At 51.8% G+C, this 16,706-nt stretch overlaps 6 protein-coding genes across 6 annotated transcripts; 3 read left to right on the top strand and 3 right to left on the bottom strand.

Moving 5' to 3' along the window:
- Positions 1 to 3,605: 3,605 nt before the first annotated feature.
- On the top strand, positions 3,606 to 6,516 carry PpBr36_08084 (uncharacterized protein; the record flags this gene model as incomplete). The annotated part of the gene is made up of 7 exons (XM_029895217.1): positions 3,606 to 3,927; positions 4,008 to 4,216; positions 4,288 to 4,317; positions 4,409 to 5,143; positions 5,212 to 5,514; positions 5,588 to 5,899; positions 6,001 to 6,516. The coding sequence occupies 7 exons, from the start codon at positions 3,606 to 3,608 to the stop codon at positions 6,514 to 6,516; spliced, it is 2,427 nt and encodes an 808-aa protein (XP_029747407.1).
- Positions 6,517 to 8,636: 2,120 nt separating this feature from the next.
- PpBr36_08083 (uncharacterized protein) lies at positions 8,637 to 9,737 on the bottom strand (the record flags this gene model as incomplete). The annotated part of the gene is made up of 4 exons (XM_029895216.1): positions 8,637 to 9,105; positions 9,215 to 9,369; positions 9,438 to 9,490; positions 9,587 to 9,737. 4 exons carry the CDS (start codon positions 9,735 to 9,737, stop codon positions 8,637 to 8,639), a joined length of 828 nt encoding a protein of 275 aa, XP_029747410.1.
- A 1,196-nt stretch (positions 9,738 to 10,933) lies between these two features.
- PpBr36_08082 (uncharacterized protein) lies at positions 10,934 to 12,174 on the top strand (the record flags this gene model as incomplete). Its single annotated transcript, XM_029895215.1, has 3 exons — positions 10,934 to 11,123; positions 11,213 to 11,484; positions 11,560 to 12,174. The coding sequence occupies 3 exons, from the start codon at positions 10,934 to 10,936 to the stop codon at positions 12,172 to 12,174; spliced, it is 1,077 nt and encodes a 358-aa protein (XP_029747409.1).
- A 324-nt stretch (positions 12,175 to 12,498) lies between these two features.
- Positions 12,499 to 12,960, top strand: PpBr36_08081 (uncharacterized protein; the record flags this gene model as incomplete). The annotated part of the gene is made up of 1 exon (XM_029895214.1): positions 12,499 to 12,960. One exon carries the CDS (start codon positions 12,499 to 12,501, stop codon positions 12,958 to 12,960), a length of 462 nt encoding a protein of 153 aa, XP_029747412.1.
- On the bottom strand, positions 12,543 to 13,373 carry PpBr36_08080 (uncharacterized protein; the record flags this gene model as incomplete). Its single annotated transcript, XM_029895213.1, has 1 exon — positions 12,543 to 13,373. One exon carries the CDS (start codon positions 13,371 to 13,373, stop codon positions 12,543 to 12,545), a length of 831 nt encoding a protein of 276 aa, XP_029747411.1.
- A 373-nt stretch (positions 13,374 to 13,746) lies between these two features.
- PpBr36_08079 (uncharacterized protein) lies at positions 13,747 to 15,105 on the bottom strand (the record flags this gene model as incomplete). The annotated part of the gene is made up of 2 exons (XM_029895212.1): positions 13,747 to 14,778; positions 14,869 to 15,105. 2 exons carry the CDS (start codon positions 15,103 to 15,105, stop codon positions 13,747 to 13,749), a joined length of 1,269 nt encoding a protein of 422 aa, XP_029747645.1.
- Positions 15,106 to 16,706: the final 1,601 nt, after the last annotated feature.

Genomic DNA, 16,706 nt, shown 5'->3' with positions numbered 1-16,706 from the left:
GGTCCCGGGGCTGATTGTCTGTCAGATGGGGATGTGAATCGCTTGGTTCAGTGTGTCGTGTCATGATAGAGATTTGTGTATTCACTGTTTGAGTCTGGGTTTGGATTTGGGGGGGACGGTTTCCCTTATTTTTACATCCAGGATGGCGTAGGTGTAGGACTGGAGTTTTGGCATAGGATCTTCTACACTGGGAACTAGGTAGCGTGGCATTAGGCCGTGTAGGCGTCAATATATGTTCATGTTATGGACCAAGCCTGTTGTGCTTGCGTGAATGAACCACTAACGTACCAATGACTGAACAAGAAACCATCACGGACAAGCATGGTAGGGTAGCATCGAGAATATTTCTGCATGAAGTGATACCCTTATTATTATTATTATTATTTCCATGTGGTCCCAATATCCTGAACAATTCTATCTAACGTAGTCTCCAACCCACCAGAAACGAGGAAAGTCTCCAGGATTTCCTTACACTCCGTAGTTGAAAGAACCAATGTACTGATGGGATTCTGGTATCTGTTAGCATTTTGCCAAAAGCATATTTTTGACTGATAACAAAGTGATGATGTTGCGATTCGGATCAGACATCCAAGGAAGGTTATTCGCTCTCATTTGCATCCCTGAAAGGCTCTGACGGGGCATAGAGTGGAAACTGCGAATGTAGGAAATGTTTCATCATAAAGAATCGGAGGGAAGTTGTAATGTGCTTTGGCGAGTGGGCAATAAAGAACTAACCTGATGATAAAAAACCTGCAAAGGGCTTTCGAGTTAGTGGCTGTCGACTGATGTTGAATTGTAGCAAAGCAAAGCCTCTCAGCTTCCTAGACAGAAGAAACTGTGCGATTGAGGTCAGTGTCAAGCTTTCTCAAAAGAAGCAATGAATTTCGCCAGACAGGCTTTTGAAAACACGCGCTGCGCGAAGACGCGGAAAAATTCAGACAAGTATACTGGCAAGTACCAGGCGCCAATCCCGAGGGAAAAGCAACCCGAAGGTAAACCTCTTCATGGTCGATTCAGGTAGGAAAAGAAGTGATTGTTTGGTTGTCATCATAGAGAAATATTTTCCAAGGCACTGGGATGAGCTCATCCCAACCTGCACCCGCGCGCATGGAGGAATGAAAAAGTTGTCTGAAGGCTTTGGAATAGAGGGGATTAATGGCTTACCTCTCTGGAATACGCAGGCACAGAGACAGACGGCGAGAAGCTCGACAGTAGCCCTGCAAGAGCGACCTCTTGCGATAGAAGAGACGGCCTGTCTGTCTCTGAACCTGCGAAAGATGTTGTCGAGAGAAGAGGTTGAAAAGAGCTGAAGATGTCCTGAAGCATCAAGTTTATAGCGTTTTCTGCCGCCCCGCTTGGATCAACTGCGAGAACTTTTCAGTGGGTCTCTGGACAGAAAAATGGAGATGGTCTGTTTGCTTTTTTTATTCGGCAGAAAAAAAAAAAAAATAGAATCCAGGACCCGCTGGTAAGCGGTGAAGTCGAGAACCTTCTGCCAGAAGTAGTCAGGTGGAGTCTTCTTTTCTTTTCCATTGGATGCCTCAGGCTATACTGGTGGTCTGACAGGTTGCCCAGCAAGCATGGTCATGGTTGGGCGTTGATCGATGTCTGCGAGTAACGAGGTCAAAGCTTGGGTATCGGATGCCACCTAATATCCGCGTGCTTGGGCAACTAAACCGCGTTAAAGCCTTTGTTTTTCATTTTTAGATATCACGTGGGCGAACGCATAACAATCATTATCAATTTCTTGGGTATATCAGATTGAGGAGAGACGATAATAATTGAGACTCTTGCTTGGTAATACGCTTACTTTTTTTGTGTCATTTTTTTCTCCTCGTAGAATCGGAATAATTCATGAGACAGTCAGTGCCTCCTCTACTCCGACAGAAGCAGATGCTATCTGGCCATTACAAATGCACCCCGTGTCTCCTAGGTTGCCCGTCCTGTTGCTCTGTAGTACGTGCGAAGCAACTTGGTATAAGTGGGGTGACGGCCTGGCGAAGTTTATTGTGTAGTATTGCGATCGCGCATCTGTTCCCTGCCAGCTGTCAGGCGCCTGCCTGAAAGCAAAGTGTAAGGCTGCGCTCGTACCGATTCCCACGTCTTGCCACCTGTCGTCGAGCCGAGTCGAGCAAGCATCTGTTACTTTTCCTCTTTGAGAGAACAAAAAAGATGTACAATGTCCTTGGTTGCAGCGAGCGCCTGCCACATAAAACACCAGAGCTGCCGCCCTCCCATTCAGATGCTTTTTCACTGCGTATGACCTAAATCCCCATGTTATTTGTTCTGGCTGGCTTGCTTGCTCTTTTCATGTTGATCTTTACATGTTGATCGAATTCCCCATATCATAAGCTAGGCTAGTTAGTGGTGCCCACCCCAGCTTTTTTCTCAGATACTGTGCTCGGGATAACTGGGTACTGCTGCCTGTAAAAAGGTACCGGCTAATGATTTATTTGGATCGTTAAGCTGTACTGTGCTCGATTGAGCTCGACCACAGGAAATAATTGACCTGCGCACAAATCATACCATCATAAACATCGACAACGGGAACATTGTCGGAGAGTGTTCCGACAGCGACGACAGGAACAAGCAATTAGTGGTGCTTGGCCGAGGTCGAGTGGACTGACAAAGCACGAGTTGCGCGGGACAAATATGTCCACGGGAGGCAGCGCAAAAACACCCAAGTGAGAAAAAAAAAAAAAATTAAAAAAATTGGACGCCTTGGGTTACTCGACCCCTGCCCCATACAACAGGGCGTGCGTCTGGCCTCCGACGATTGGATCTCCCCCAGGTGGCCGTGTCTTGAAAGTGGGTCTGGCTGGCACTGCGAACCTGCGACAGCCAGCCGGCACCATTTGCTCCAGCCAGTCCTCTCGCACTCTCCTGGTCTTGTCTTCATTCGGGCTACAACTCAATCCTTCCCAAGCATCAATCCCAACCTCGACCTGACCCTGGCCCGCGCCCATTTTCCTATTAATCCGCCTCCCGATTCGAGGCTTATAACAACGAATTCGCCTCTTACCGCGTCGCCCAAGTTTGGAAGAGTTGATTTTTCCCCTCTGTCTGTTCCTGTTGCCTTTCTGGCTTGGGCTAGCCCAGTCCAGAGAGAGACTCAGAGCCTTACGTGCCGGACCGCCACCAATCGACGCCCCCCATCAAAATCTCGGTCGCGTCTGCGGATCACGAGAGTCTTTCCACTACGTTCAACAGTTACAGTAAATAGCACTTCCGAATCCCCCGAAGAAACCCGTCACTCTTTCCGACCGATCACCTTGCAACTGGACGCCAAAACGTCTGCTGCCAGCCGTCGACTTTCCTCGCTCTTTTTTTAATTGGTCTTCTCGCCTGTACCGTCGCAAGTCGCGACACTTGGCCGCGAGACATTTGTCGCAACCCCCAAAGATCCACCCACCGTCGCGCGCTTTGGGCGCACACTGGACCTCGATTGATCGGCGGTTCGGTCACCTTTGACACCATAACACAAAAACCAAGCCCCCCAGACCGCCGGCCTCATTGCATGTTGATCAGGCACCCGACGCGCATGCAATAGACACGCAAAGGTCGCCGTCGATATCCACCGCCGTGGATCATCGACACGCCAATCAATGATGACCAGTATGAGCATGGGACCTTCGTTCTCGCCGCACCCCGGCGCCATGCAACACCCGCCTGGTGTCCCACAAGGCCACCCGGGCATGGCTCCCGGCATGGCTCATAATCCCAGTCAGCCCGGCGTCCAGCCCGGAGGTATGCCGCACCAGATGCATATGGGTGTATCCGGCCCGGGCCCTCAGGTTAACCCTGCCGCCCTGATGGGTGGTGTGGGAATGCCTCCGGGTGCTGGACCAAATCCTCACATGCAGCAATTATCACAGCAGCAAATGTTTCAACACCAACAGCAGCAGCAGATGAACAACATGGCGGCCTGTGAGTAACGTTTCTACCCACTGCCGGAACTTCCGGGCTTAGATATCGAGTAGCTGTTGCTGACATCCAGTCATCTGTAGACGCGAACAACCCAGCAGCGTTACAACATCTGCAAGCACAAAGGATGAATCAACACCTACAACAACAGCAGGCCAGGCAGATGCTCATGGCACAGCAAAGCGTGTATGGTGGATTAAATCCCCAGCAGCTCCAGCAAATGCAGCAAATGCAGCAGATGCAACACTTGAACCCGGCCCAAATCCAACAAATGCAGAGGCTGCGCCAGCAAGTATGTTTTTTTTTTGTGTTGTTGTTATCGTCCAGTCGATGATTGTCTTTTGCTGACTGGCTTCTTGATAGAACCCCGCTGCGGCAGCTGCACAACAGCAAGTAGGTTCAGTTAGAGTACTATGCTCTATACAAACATGATGCTGTCCTGTAAGACAAAGGATTCAAGAGCTGACTAGCAACCTTCATATAGGCATTAATAGCTCAACAGATGGCCCTCCAGCAGCACCAGCAGCAGCAACATGCTCAGAATCAGGGTCATCTCGGGAACGCACCGCATCCTAACCCGGCAGCTCTTGCTGCTATGCAACAGGCTCACGCACAAGCCCAGGCTCACGCCCAAGCTCAGGCTCAACAGGCCCAGCAACAGGCCCAGCAGCAACAGGCCCAGCAGCAGCAGGCTCAACAACAACAGCAGCAGCAGCAGCAGCAGCAGCAGGCTCAGCAACAACAACAGCAGCAGCAGCAGCAGCAGCAGGCTCAGCAGCAACAGGCCCAGCAGCAGCAGCAGCAGCAACAACAAGCCCAGCAACAACAGCAGCAGCCTCCCCAAGCTCAGCAGCAGCAGCAACCGCCCCAGCAAGGGCCGCAACCACCACAGCAGCAACCCCAAGCGCAACCCGCGCAAACACAGGGTCCGCAACAGCCTCCGACGACACAAGCACCGCAGGGCCAGCCCGGCCCCGGTCCAAATGCGCCACCTGGTCAGCCACAAAACCAGGGCCAAGGCCCCCAGCAACCCAACGCCCAAGCGCAGCAAGCAGCCATGCCGCAGCCTGCCGGGCCTGGTGGCCAGCCCCCGCAGGCCCTTTTGGCTGCTCAGCAGCACGCTTTTGCCAACAGCGCACTTTTGCAGAAGAGGGAAAACATGAAGGGGCACTGCTTGCTCAAGCTGCTGCAGTTCTGTGAGCACCTGAGCGGGTTTCAGGTATGTTGTCCCCGGAGATGGGCTTGGTCGGCTGAATGAAGTCATGAGCTAAGTAAATTCACAAACAGGGAGGCAAGGATCCGACCGATCTGTCATACTGGAACGAGTTTGTGCATAGATTTTTCTCGCCTCGGGCTGTATTCAGGTTTATCGTGCACGAATACGGCGACGACGGAGTAGCTGCAGACAAGCCCTACGAACTTGGCTTCCCCATACTTGCCAGGTACTTCAACTCATATTTCCAGGGTGGCGCCACAAACATTCAGTTGGTGCTGGACAAGGGCACGACGGATAAACCCCTGACGGGCGACTCGCACTTTATCGAGAACACCAAAGCCAGCATGCACTTTTGGTATCCCGGGAACCTCATGGTTAGTGAAATTTGATGAATTGTCAGTCTGACAAGTAAAATTTGTCAAGTACTAACGATTGGTGTAATTACAGGTGATGGCTAGCGGGACACTACGTGCGCACTTTGACGGGGAGCAGAAGATCGAGCTCCTCGAGTTCCAACAAAACCACTACGAGGAGTTCCTTCCCAGGAGTCTGGTTCTTCAGGGTGCCAAACCGACCCATACCTGGATCAAGGACTGGAAACAGGCCAACAATCCAGATGCAAAATCATCGCCAGAAATGAGCAAAAAGGCCAAGCAGCGGCAGTTCAAGTCGCCACAGAGCGTACCACCGGATTTGGTTCTCCCCGATGCACTTGTTAACAAGAACGGACTTTCAGCCGCTGTCCAAAACTTCCTCGAGGTGAGTATTGATCGGCACTCTGCACGTCTCGCTCACCTGCACCCTCTGGCGGTCATGTGATGTGACTTGCTCAGCCGCTAACACTTGTCATTGTCATACAGATATCAGAAATATTGTCGCACATGAACCCTCTTTTCGCCCACGCACATATGCACCCTAACCTAGGCCCATACGCAGCCCTCAACTCTTATATTCAGACGGTCAGCGGGCAAGGCGACAATGCGGGCGTAATGAACGGTCAGCAGATGCCCCAGGGGGCAGGCGGCCAACCACGTACGCCAAGCTACGGCCAATTCCCTATGGGCGCCAGCCCGCATGCTGCTAACCTCCAGCTGCCGGGTTCTCCGCACATTGGCAGCCCAGCCATGGCGCAGCAGATGGTGCCGCAGCAGAGCCAACAGGGCACGAGCTCTAGCGGCCCTTCGGCCAACACGTCACCTGCAGGCACCAAGAGGCGGCGACCGTCTGGCGTCAAGACGGAAGACGATGGCACCCCGGTTTCAGCACCGACTCCTGGGTCCGGGCCCCTTGTGAATGGAATCCAAGCTGGCAAGGGCAAACCACCGACGCCCAGGATGCAGAAAAGGCTGAAGACCGGACCCCAAGCTCCGTCATGATATTGCCAGGTAAACGCATTTCGGCCTGCTCAAGTAGACAAAGGTGGCGGGGTAGTCGAGTTTCATGACCAGCAAGCATCAAAGCAGCCGCTTCATATACCAACAAATCCTGGACTGGCTTACTACTTACTTGTTTATACCAATTTCCTTTCGTCCTCGTTTTATCATGCGACACGCCTGGCGTCGTACGGTTCCTTTTTCATTTGGGCTGGTTTTATTCATCTTGTTGGGGAAGGGAAATAACTGCATGTGTGTCTGTGTGTTTATACGATATTTACCTAAAACCCGGCTGTGTTCTGTGTGAGATGACTCTTGATTTTGAGAATCTCGTCGTTTATTTTTATTTCTTTTTTATCGTTTCCTTTTTTTTACTTCCTGTTTTGGCAGGTCATCTTTCTGCTGTGTTAATTGCAGCCATCTTTAACTGTGGCGGCGGGAATATGCGACGGCGAAGGACAATCGGAGACTGATCTTTTACAGCCCAAAAGAGATGGCTGTTTTCTTTTTTTTTTTTTCTTTTTTTCTCTCGTGATCCTTTGATTTTTGGGCTCCTTTTTTTTCTTCTTGTGGCCCTCCATTTGGTTATCTATCCCGGTCCTCGACCTGCCACCCTCTTCTAGTTCCTTTTATTATCTTGCTCACTTTTTGTTTTTTATCTAATGTTAAAACCAAACAGAAATGGGAGCTGGTGGGCCTTTTTAGGAGCTGGGTAGACACGACAAAGATGGGGGCCCTTGGAGGAATGGAATCCAGGACTTATTCCCGAGATTACAGTTTTCCAGTCTGCGATATTGATTCTCGACGGGTGGGCGTAACGTCGTGTAAAAATACTTGATTTTCTTTTCGTCAATTTTCTTTCTACCACTTTTTTTTTTTTATTCTATTATTCAAGGGAGCCTAGATACATAGCTAGTTCAAGACTTGCCAACGAATAACCCCATGTGTGCTTTGATGCTATATCTCCTTGTGTGCTGGCGTTCGGCTAGTCTGTGTTGGTCCGTTGGCAGCATCGTTAGACAGTCAGTTACACGAATCACCATGTTCACCGACAGCTTGCATACTCAAGGGAGTACACACCTAGTGTATTGGGTCATGTGGAGTTTGCGTCGAAAAAAAAAAAAAAAAAAATCCCAGCCCCTTGGATTGCTTGTGGAACAGGCTTACTTCCTTTGCCGCATTACACTGCCGGCTATGACCAATCTGGATTTCGAGCTTGCATCCAACCAGAGCCGAGAGTTGGCTGATATATTGCGAGTTAAGCTACTATTACTACTACTACTTAGTATACATGTAACAGATACACACCGGGCGGTGCTTTCCTCCACGTTGGCTCGCTATACCCGTCAAACAATCAATCATGGCCGATGTAGAATCCCCTGGGCTTCTTTTCTTTACAATATAAGTTTGGCAATATGCGCATTATTGCTTTTTTTTTCTTTTTTTTTTTTTTTGTTTCGACATCATTCCTCAAAGCCGGCGCGGTAGTCGCTATTGAGAGACAGGGAGCAACACGAAATACTAAAGATATCAAGAACATGTGAATCACATTGCCACCATTGACAGTGCGCCCTTGCTTTCCCCCTTCCTTATATGCATATGTTTTGCTTTTGTTGCTCAAGTTCGCGCCACCCCCATTTCCCAAGATTCAGAGTAGCAGAACAAAAAAGAGCAAGAAAAAAAAAACAAAACAAAAACAGACAAAATGCGCATGTACACCTCGTTGACGTCGTGCCCGATGCCCAGCTATGAAACACAGACGTAATGAAAAAATAAACAAATATGGATACAACCCAACGGGATCGTAAGAATGGTGTGACAATAAGGTTGGGGATCTAAAAGAAGAAGAAGAGGACCACCCAAGCAGAGATGATTGTTACAGCTTTAAAAATCCCCGTATCATCAGTGGACAATGGCTGCGCTCTTTGCGCCACCCCTGACATATCCCCCTTTCCCGACAGCCTCGATTACAATTCTCTTATCCAGAACCCAACGTCAACGTCGCAATCACTAGCTGGCTTAACAGTCTGCCACAGCCCAAGGTAGCACCCAGAGACATTACACATTATGCTGCTGCGTGCCCCTGCTCACCATTCACTACTATCCTGTCCGCAACAGTCCAGTTAACGGCCCGAGGCGGCAAGCTTGTCGAGGATGCCGCCGCCTGCAGAGTTGGCCTTCTTGGCGTCGCCGTCAAATATGTTGAGCAAGCTCTTCCAAACGGCACCAGGCTCCTGGGAGGCGTCGACGGGCTTCCAGATGCCAGTCTTGCGGTAGTAGTCGACGACGGGAGCAGTCTGGGAGTGGTAGGTAGCGAGGCGCTTCTTGAGGGCCTCGGCATTGTCATCGGAACGCTGGATCAGCGGCTCGCCGGTCACGTCGTCAGTCATAGGCTTCTTGGGAGGGTTGAAGGTGGTGTGGTAAGAGCGGCCCGATGCCGGGTGCACGAGGCGGCCAGTAATGCGGGCGACGAGCAGGGCGTCGTCGATCTGCAGCTCAACGGCGTGCTGGAGCTTCTGGTTGCGCTGCTGCAGCATGGCGTCGAGGGACTGGGCTTGCGGCACGGTCCTGGGGAAGCCATCAAGGATGAATCTGTGGGCGGCCGTGTTAGTCTTGTAAGGATGTCGGCTTTTTGGTCTTTTTTTTTTTTTTTTTTTTTTTTTTTTTTTTGTCAAGTCCCAGCAGGTACTCGCCAACTTACCCTCCCTTACACTCGACGTTGGTGTCCAGCTCTTCCTTGATCATGCCAATGACGATCTCGTCGCTGACCAAACCACCTTGGTCCATGATCTTCTTGGCCTCGCGGCCGAGGGGAGTCTTCTTGGCGACTTGAGAGCGGAGCATGTCACCGGTAGCCTGCCGTGTTGTGTAGGTGTTAGAAATCGCGGTACGTGGCAGATGTTGGAACAGTCGATGGACTTTACCAGATGACAGCAGTTGAACTTTTCCTTGATCTTGGGGGCCTGGGTGCCCTTGCCTGCATGGAACGTCAGCTATCAGACAGACACGATGGTGTCATTCGGGTTTTGTGGACGAGCCGAGGTCGGAGTTGGCTCCTAACTGACAAACGTACCGGCACCGGGAGGACCTATCAGGATCATGCGAATCTCTTGCGCCGTGCTAGAGCCGCCCAGGGTGGGATGTTGCTCGAGCTTCTTTACGCGGGCATCAAGAGAGTCGAGGACGCTGCCGAGGCGCTGCAATTGATCTTCCATGACACCCATCTTGGCTGGTAGTGTCTAGTCTAGAGTTTGCGGGAGAAAAAAAAAAAAAAGACGTAGGAGCGCCGAAACTACAGCAAGCAATTGACGTCGTTAGAGTTGAAAACAGAAATGAAAGAGTACAAAAACGAGACAAATGTGTAACAAATACGGAGAGCAGAGCGTATAGACCGGCGTCGCGCACAGCTGGACGAGTACTAACAAGATTGGATTGTGGTGGTAGAGAAAGTTAGAGACGGGAAAGGGCGGGAATTTTTGAAGCGATTTCGCGGGAATAAGAAGCTGGATGAAATCCTGATTGGATGGAGCTTTCGATTCAAGCAAGGTTGAGGTGTTGAGAGGCGCAAAGCAAAGCACAGGTACAAGCAGGTGGTAGCCGCGGCGCAACCGCCCTAACGAGCTAGGTTCATCGCACGTTACAGTGAATCTGGGGCGGGTCCAACTCGAGGCCGAGCTACGTTTATTACTGTGCTACCTTGTCTTCATTAGCTCTCTCGGGACTGTGTCGGCTGAATGGACGTGTCTGGGTAAACCGATAAGATAAAAAGAGGCCGTCTGCATTTTGCAAGCTGCTGGGTCTGTTAATTAAGAGACCTTGGGTACAAAGTACCCTGTACTCTAGCCCTTTCTCAAGCGCGAACAAACAGCGACAGACAAAAGTGATTGTAATGCTCCAAAAGCTCACAGTATAAGAATATCCAAGTAGTTTTAATATGTACCAATTTCCATCGACACCTCTTCAGCTTTATGATTTCTTACTCAAGCAAAGCCAAGAACGTAAGCTTGCGCTGCTGCCAGTGGGCCCGTCTATAGCGCCGGTGCCGTACAACGGTACAAATCCAATGTACCTCAGGTGGGTCCCTTACAAACGGGGTGGGAAGCTTTCACGTCAACGTCCTGACGCCTGTTCTGGTGGCCCGGCCGCCTCATCACTCCGCAGCCTTGGGGGGGAATGAATATTCGGGGCCATCAACGTTTGACATGATCCATTAGCAATCAACAAAATCCCACAACCACCAAGACCACGACGACTAAACCGACGGCTAAAACGAAAGACATCACCATACCATATTTTCCGACGAACATTGTGACCATTCGACCGGTCAGTGGGGAAATATTGCTGCAGTAAAGGCGGACCAAACCAACACCCATCCAATATCAAGCTTGACCACCCCTCTCCACCCACACTCACCCTCACAATGCCGTCCACGACGGCAGAAACGCTGTCGCTTGTGACACGCAACGTCTCGGTTGCTCCTCTTGTCCTCCTCTCAGTCGTCGACCATTACAACCGCGAATCCGCAAACCAGACCAAGAACAAGCGAGTAGTCGGCGTGCTATTAGGCCAGAACGACGGCAAGAATGTACGGGTATCCAACAGCTTTGCAGGTCCGTTTGTCGCATCTTGTTCCTCCCCAGGAGTCCTTTCGATATGGAGGCTGAAAACCTAACTCAACTACTCCCCTTCACCTCTGCAGTTCCCTTCGAGGAGGATGAAAAGAACCCTTCAGTCTGGTTCTTGGATCACAACTACGTCGAAAGCATGAACGACATGTTCAAAAAGGTCAACGCGCGCGAAAAGCTGATAGGATGGTACCACTCCGGACCCAAGCTGCGCGCCTCCGACCTCGAGATCAACGAACTGTTCAAGCGCTACACACCGAACCCACTACTGGTCATTATCGATGTCCAGCCGAAGGAGGCCGGTGTCCCAACGGATGCGTACTTTGCAGTGGACGAGATCAAGGATGTGGGTTCCCGGTTGCTTTTTACTCTAGCTCCGTCTGATTTCGCTAAGCAGTGACTGACCTAACCCGATAAACAGGACGGCACAGCGACCTCAAGAACCTTTGTCCACACCCCATCAATCATCGAGGCCGAAGAGGCCGAGGAGATCGGCGTCGAGCACCTCCTGCGCGATATCCGCGACGTGGCTGTTGGCACCTTGTCCACGCGGCTCACCAACCAGCTGCAGTCCCTCCAAGGCCTACACCTGAGGCTGCGAGACATCCAGGCGTACCTGCAAAAGGTGTTGGACGGTGACCTGCCCGTTAATCACGCCATCCTGGGCAACCTTCAGGACGTCTTCAACCTTCTTCCCAATCTTTCGACGCCCAGCGGTGGCAAGGGCAGCGGCGACGGCGGGCTGGAGCACGCCATGGCGGTCAAGACCAACGATCAGCTCATGAGCATCTACCTAAGCAGCTTGATCAGGGCCATCACGGCCTTCCACGACCTGATTGAGAACAAGATCCAGAACCGACAGCAGCAGGAGGAGAAGGAGGCGGCCAAGAAGGAGGGCGAGAAGGACGCCAAGGAAGCGAGCGACAAGAAGGAGGACGGCAAGGGCGCCGTCAACGGCGTCAACGGGGATGGTTCTGCGAAGGAGGGCGCGTCTGAAAAGGACAAGGAGGCAGGGTCGAAGGATAAGAAGAAATAGAGAGGGACAGAGAGAGTATGGTGTTTTCCGGTGAAAGGACATGGCTATGCTACGATAGAAACTGAGTCTCCGGGGCAGGTTTAATATGCTTTGGGAAAATGCAGAAAGAAACAAGCACAAAAGTAACGAGAATCCTGAGACACTTGAAATTCACGAGCATTCGGCGCTATTTAGATCATGGGGTTTGGGCATGCCTAGAGAATTATTACATGGTTCGGTTGATGATGTTACCTCCGCAACCCCCTCTTCGGTCCCCTCGATTGCCTCACAATTCCAGTCCGACCAGTCAAGCACGAGACTAGGAACAAACGTAGATCGGTAGTAATGCAGACAGACCTCTGGTTCACCAGTGAAACACCCCACGAGCCTCAACCCTCAGCCAGCACCCCGGCCATCTCCTCCCTCCCAACCCTCCGCACGACCACATACCTCCCGAGCACCCCGGCCCACCTGTCCGCCAGCAGACATGACAGCAGGTGCTTGCAGCACGGCACGCCCTGCGCCTCGCGGCCGCGCGTGCCGTCCAGGCTCAAGCCGCCAAATTCCAGCTCGCGCGGCGTCGGCCACGCCGCCGGCTCCAAACCGGCAGCACCGGCATCATCATCATCATCATCATCATCACCACCACCCCTCCCTCCGCCGCCAGGGAACGCGGAGAACGCAAACGCCGCACACGTGCAGTTCCACGCGGCCAGGTGCACGACGTACGTCCTCTGCGGCTTTGGCGGGTCGGCCGCCCGGCTGCGGTGGCGAGGATGGGGCTGCTGTGCCGAGCGGACGTGGTAGATGGCTGCTGTCGCTGTGGGGCCTGGCGCGGGTGGTGGTGGTTGGTCTTGCTGCAGCCCCGTGCCTGCGGCGGGGGTTTTGTGCGCTGCTGTTGCTGCTGGTGCTGCTGGTGGTTCGGGGTTTTGTGCTGGTGCGTTGCGGTCGTCGCGCAGCTCCAGGCGGCTGACCAGGCCGCGGTCCAGTAGGTCCAGCGCCGGCAGAAGAAGAGCGGGGAAGAGGGCGTGCAAGGCCGTGAGGAGCGGGCGGTGGGATGGGTCAAGCTGTGAGAGGACGTTTTGCTGCTGGTTTTGGTCCGTGGTTGGTTGGCGCTGGGGTTGTTGGGTATCTGCTTGTGCTGGTGGTGGTGGGATTGATGAAATCGATGTTATGAGGGATGTTAAGATCTGGCGTGGGGATGTGAGTGTTGTCGTCATGTTGTTTGCTTTGTGTGTTTAATTAGATTTTCTGGTATCTAGTATAATTTATTCGAAGCTTCTGGTACATGTTTGGCGCGGTGAAGGCTAACATTTCTCTGATGATGTGTTTGATGGTTGAGTGGAAGCTGCAAGTTATACCAATTGGGGCTATTTTGGACTTGATTAACCGGATTATGACCTCAATGTGGTTTGTATGTACCCGGTACATGTGACAAACGACAGCTCCTCAACCCTCACTCTAAACAAGTTGAACACAAGAGACAAAGGATAAAAATTTCCATGTTTTGTCTAGCACCAGGCACCTGCTATCTAATCCGAGTTACTACTTGCACCAACACACCACCACCCCATCACCACCGCTTCACATCCACTACACCCACTCCTTAGGAGTCCTCAAAATCTCCGTCAACCTAGCCTCGCGGCTCTTGGGAGCCGGTTCGTGCATGTACTGCCAGCTCGCAGTCCTCGGCAGACTCATGAGGATACTCTCGACCCTGGCGCCGGGGCTGTTGAGTCCAAAGGCGGTGCCGCGATCGTGGACCAGGTTGAATTCGACGTACTTGCCACGCCTCAACTGCTGCCACTCCTTTTCCTCGGGCGTGAAGGGCATGTCCTTGCGCCGGTTGATTATGGGCACGTAGCTGGGCAGGAAGGCTCGGAGGCCGTCCTGGACGAAGGCAAACGTGTTGTCCCTGTCCGACACGGACTCGTCCAGGTCGTCAAAGAAGATGCCGCCGATGCCACGCGACTCGCCCCGGTGCTTGTTGAAAAAGTACTCGTCGCACCACTTCTTGAACCGGGGAAAGTATTCCTTGTCGTGCTTGTCGCACACGTCCTTCAGCGTGCGGTGGAAGTGGATGGCGTCCTCGTCGAAAAGGTACGACGGCGTCAGGTCCGCGCCGCCGCCGAACCACCATGCCCCAGAGGTCCCGTCGGGGAAGGCCGTCTCAAAGTAACGGTAGTTGCAGTGCACCGTCGGGGCCATGGGGTTGCTCGGGTGCACGACGAGACTCAGACCGGCAGCAAAGAAGTCGAGTTTCTCCGGGATGGTGTCGGATCCACCAGCGATGTTGCGGTGGTTGACACGCATCTTTTCAATGGCAGCCTTGGGGAGCGAACCGTACACGACCGAGACGCCGACGCCGGCCTTCTCAAAGACGTTGCCGTCTTGAAGAACGCACGTGATGCCGCCGCCACCCTCCTTGCGTTGCCACTCGTCGATGCGGAACTTTTTGCCGTCGACCTCCTCGAGGGCCTGGACAATCAGACGTTGCTGCTCCTTGATGAACTCCTCCATCCGGAGCCGCATCGGGGACTGCTCCGTCACCCCGGATTCGCGCATCGTCTGAGCATCACGCTCTGCGAGCGAGGCAGGGTCCATTCGTATGGGCTCCTCTGCAGTCTATATGCATATGTACATATGTGTTAGTTGACGGGGGGGTTTTTTTATTTTTTTTTATTTTTGCATACTTCATCACCGATAACAACTTACCATCTTGTACCAGTATGCTCCCAGGGACGTGGCAACAAGGCCTGCAGCAGCCCAGGGGATATATGTAGCAGTTGTAGCAGTAGCCCCAGCTGATGTAGGGCTGAATGCGGATTTGGTGATACCACGTTGGGATACCCTAGGTGTTTTTGCAACAAAAGAAAACGAGGTAGTGTGAAGTTGAGGGCGTGCCTTGGACTGACTGAGCAGTCGGGCAGCCTGGCGAAAGGACGACGCCATGATGGTGCCCCTTTAAATAATATGTACAACTCTCCTCAACGTACAGAGATATACAAACAAATTGATAATGGTACAGGTACAGGCCCAGAAGGACTAGGGGGGAAAGGTGAACAAAAAAAAAAAAAAGAACTGAAAATAAAAAAAAATCAATAAAAAGAAAAAAAAAAACAATAAAAAAATACCAATCAAGAAATATGGTACGAGGTTAATGGCGACATGAAGGACATAAGCCCACTCCCCCGCGGCAGGTGAGAAATCAAAACCTCGTCCGAGGCAGATCAACTGAGGGAGCTTTAATCACTACTACTACGCCGTGATTGTGAAGTTGGTTGGCCGTAGCAGTGCAAGGTTGCCCAGGTATCATGCCACTCGCAAAACCTCACGCCAGTTTTCCGGGAAAGCTCGGGCATGGGATGAGTTGGAGAAAAGCTCCACAATTAATTGCTTTTACCGTAGTAAACCCAGTGAAGATGTGGACCCCACAAACCAGAACAAGCAAGAAAGAAAGAGACTTTCGGGGTCCGGACTCTATGAACAGTACAGGTCGGGTTATTTTGTCAGGCCATGAACCCTTTTTACGACATTCTCTCATCTGAAGCTTGTTCCTGCATTGTCGACAAAATCACCTGGCGGCTGGTCGTTAATGGAAGCAGTCTGATTGGTACAAGGAAAGGGTGGTTTCAAGGCGATTTGCCTACTGCCGTTAACCACCCAAGCAAGCCAAGATACCTACCTCCCTCATGCGCTCTGAGCAACTTCTCTGAAATCTCAGTCCAGAATTGAAAAAAGGTGTGTCATACGGCCAGTTGAATTATGGTGCCTGGGTTTGTCAACATCTTTTGCTTCGAGAAACGTCCGTTGCACATCTCACATCATGAAACTGGGCTCAAGCCACCTACAATTCAAGGACTCCCCCTGACCCTAACCCATATCGTGCTGCTAATCTTATCCATCTCGTCACGGACGACTATCTGACAAGCGTGCTCTGGCCCCGCCACCACGCCAAGTCGTTTTGTCAGCGGTGAATGACAGAGTCCTAGCCCCGCCTGTCTGCGTCATGGGTTGACATGGCTGAGTACGGACGGGCAAGAAGGTGCTTCACTTCCGGGTGTTTTCTTTTGATTGTGAATTACTACGCAAGTACCGAGGTAGTTTTAAGGTAGAAGCCGGAGGCAACTCAAACCAGTCTCATGCATAGTTCAGCCTACCGTTTGCGGCCTGCCACAAACAAGAGCAATGGGGTACCAAGCCACGAACTGAGTGAGGATAGAATGGCTTGAATTGGTAATGCCGCTCAAGGGTAAGCTTGAAGGCTACCTACCGCCAACGTGAGTGATGTGCACTCGTCTGGCCTTGTCTCCATTTGAAAAATCAATGAATCATCTGGCTTTGGCCCTCTAGATGAGTCGGTGGAATAGATAAGAGCATAGCGATTTGTGGATAGGTAATCAATTACCTTGGAAAGTTGGTTATACGCAGCTATTAATTCCCCTACACCCCTTGTTCCGATGCCTAGATCCGAATGACTGACTTGTTCCACGTGAACGGCTCTTTGTGAATCATTTCACTGGACGCCTTTTCATCTCAGGTCTTCTCAGCAT

Source organism: Pyricularia pennisetigena, chromosome 5 (genome assembly GCF_004337985.1).
Source record: "Pyricularia pennisetigena strain Br36 chromosome 5, whole genome shotgun sequence".
Lineage (NCBI taxonomy): Eukaryota > Fungi > Ascomycota > Sordariomycetes > Magnaporthales > Pyriculariaceae > Pyricularia > Pyricularia pennisetigena.
The sequence above is the reverse complement of the archived record's forward strand: the minus strand, read 5'-3'. Positions and strand labels throughout refer to the sequence as shown.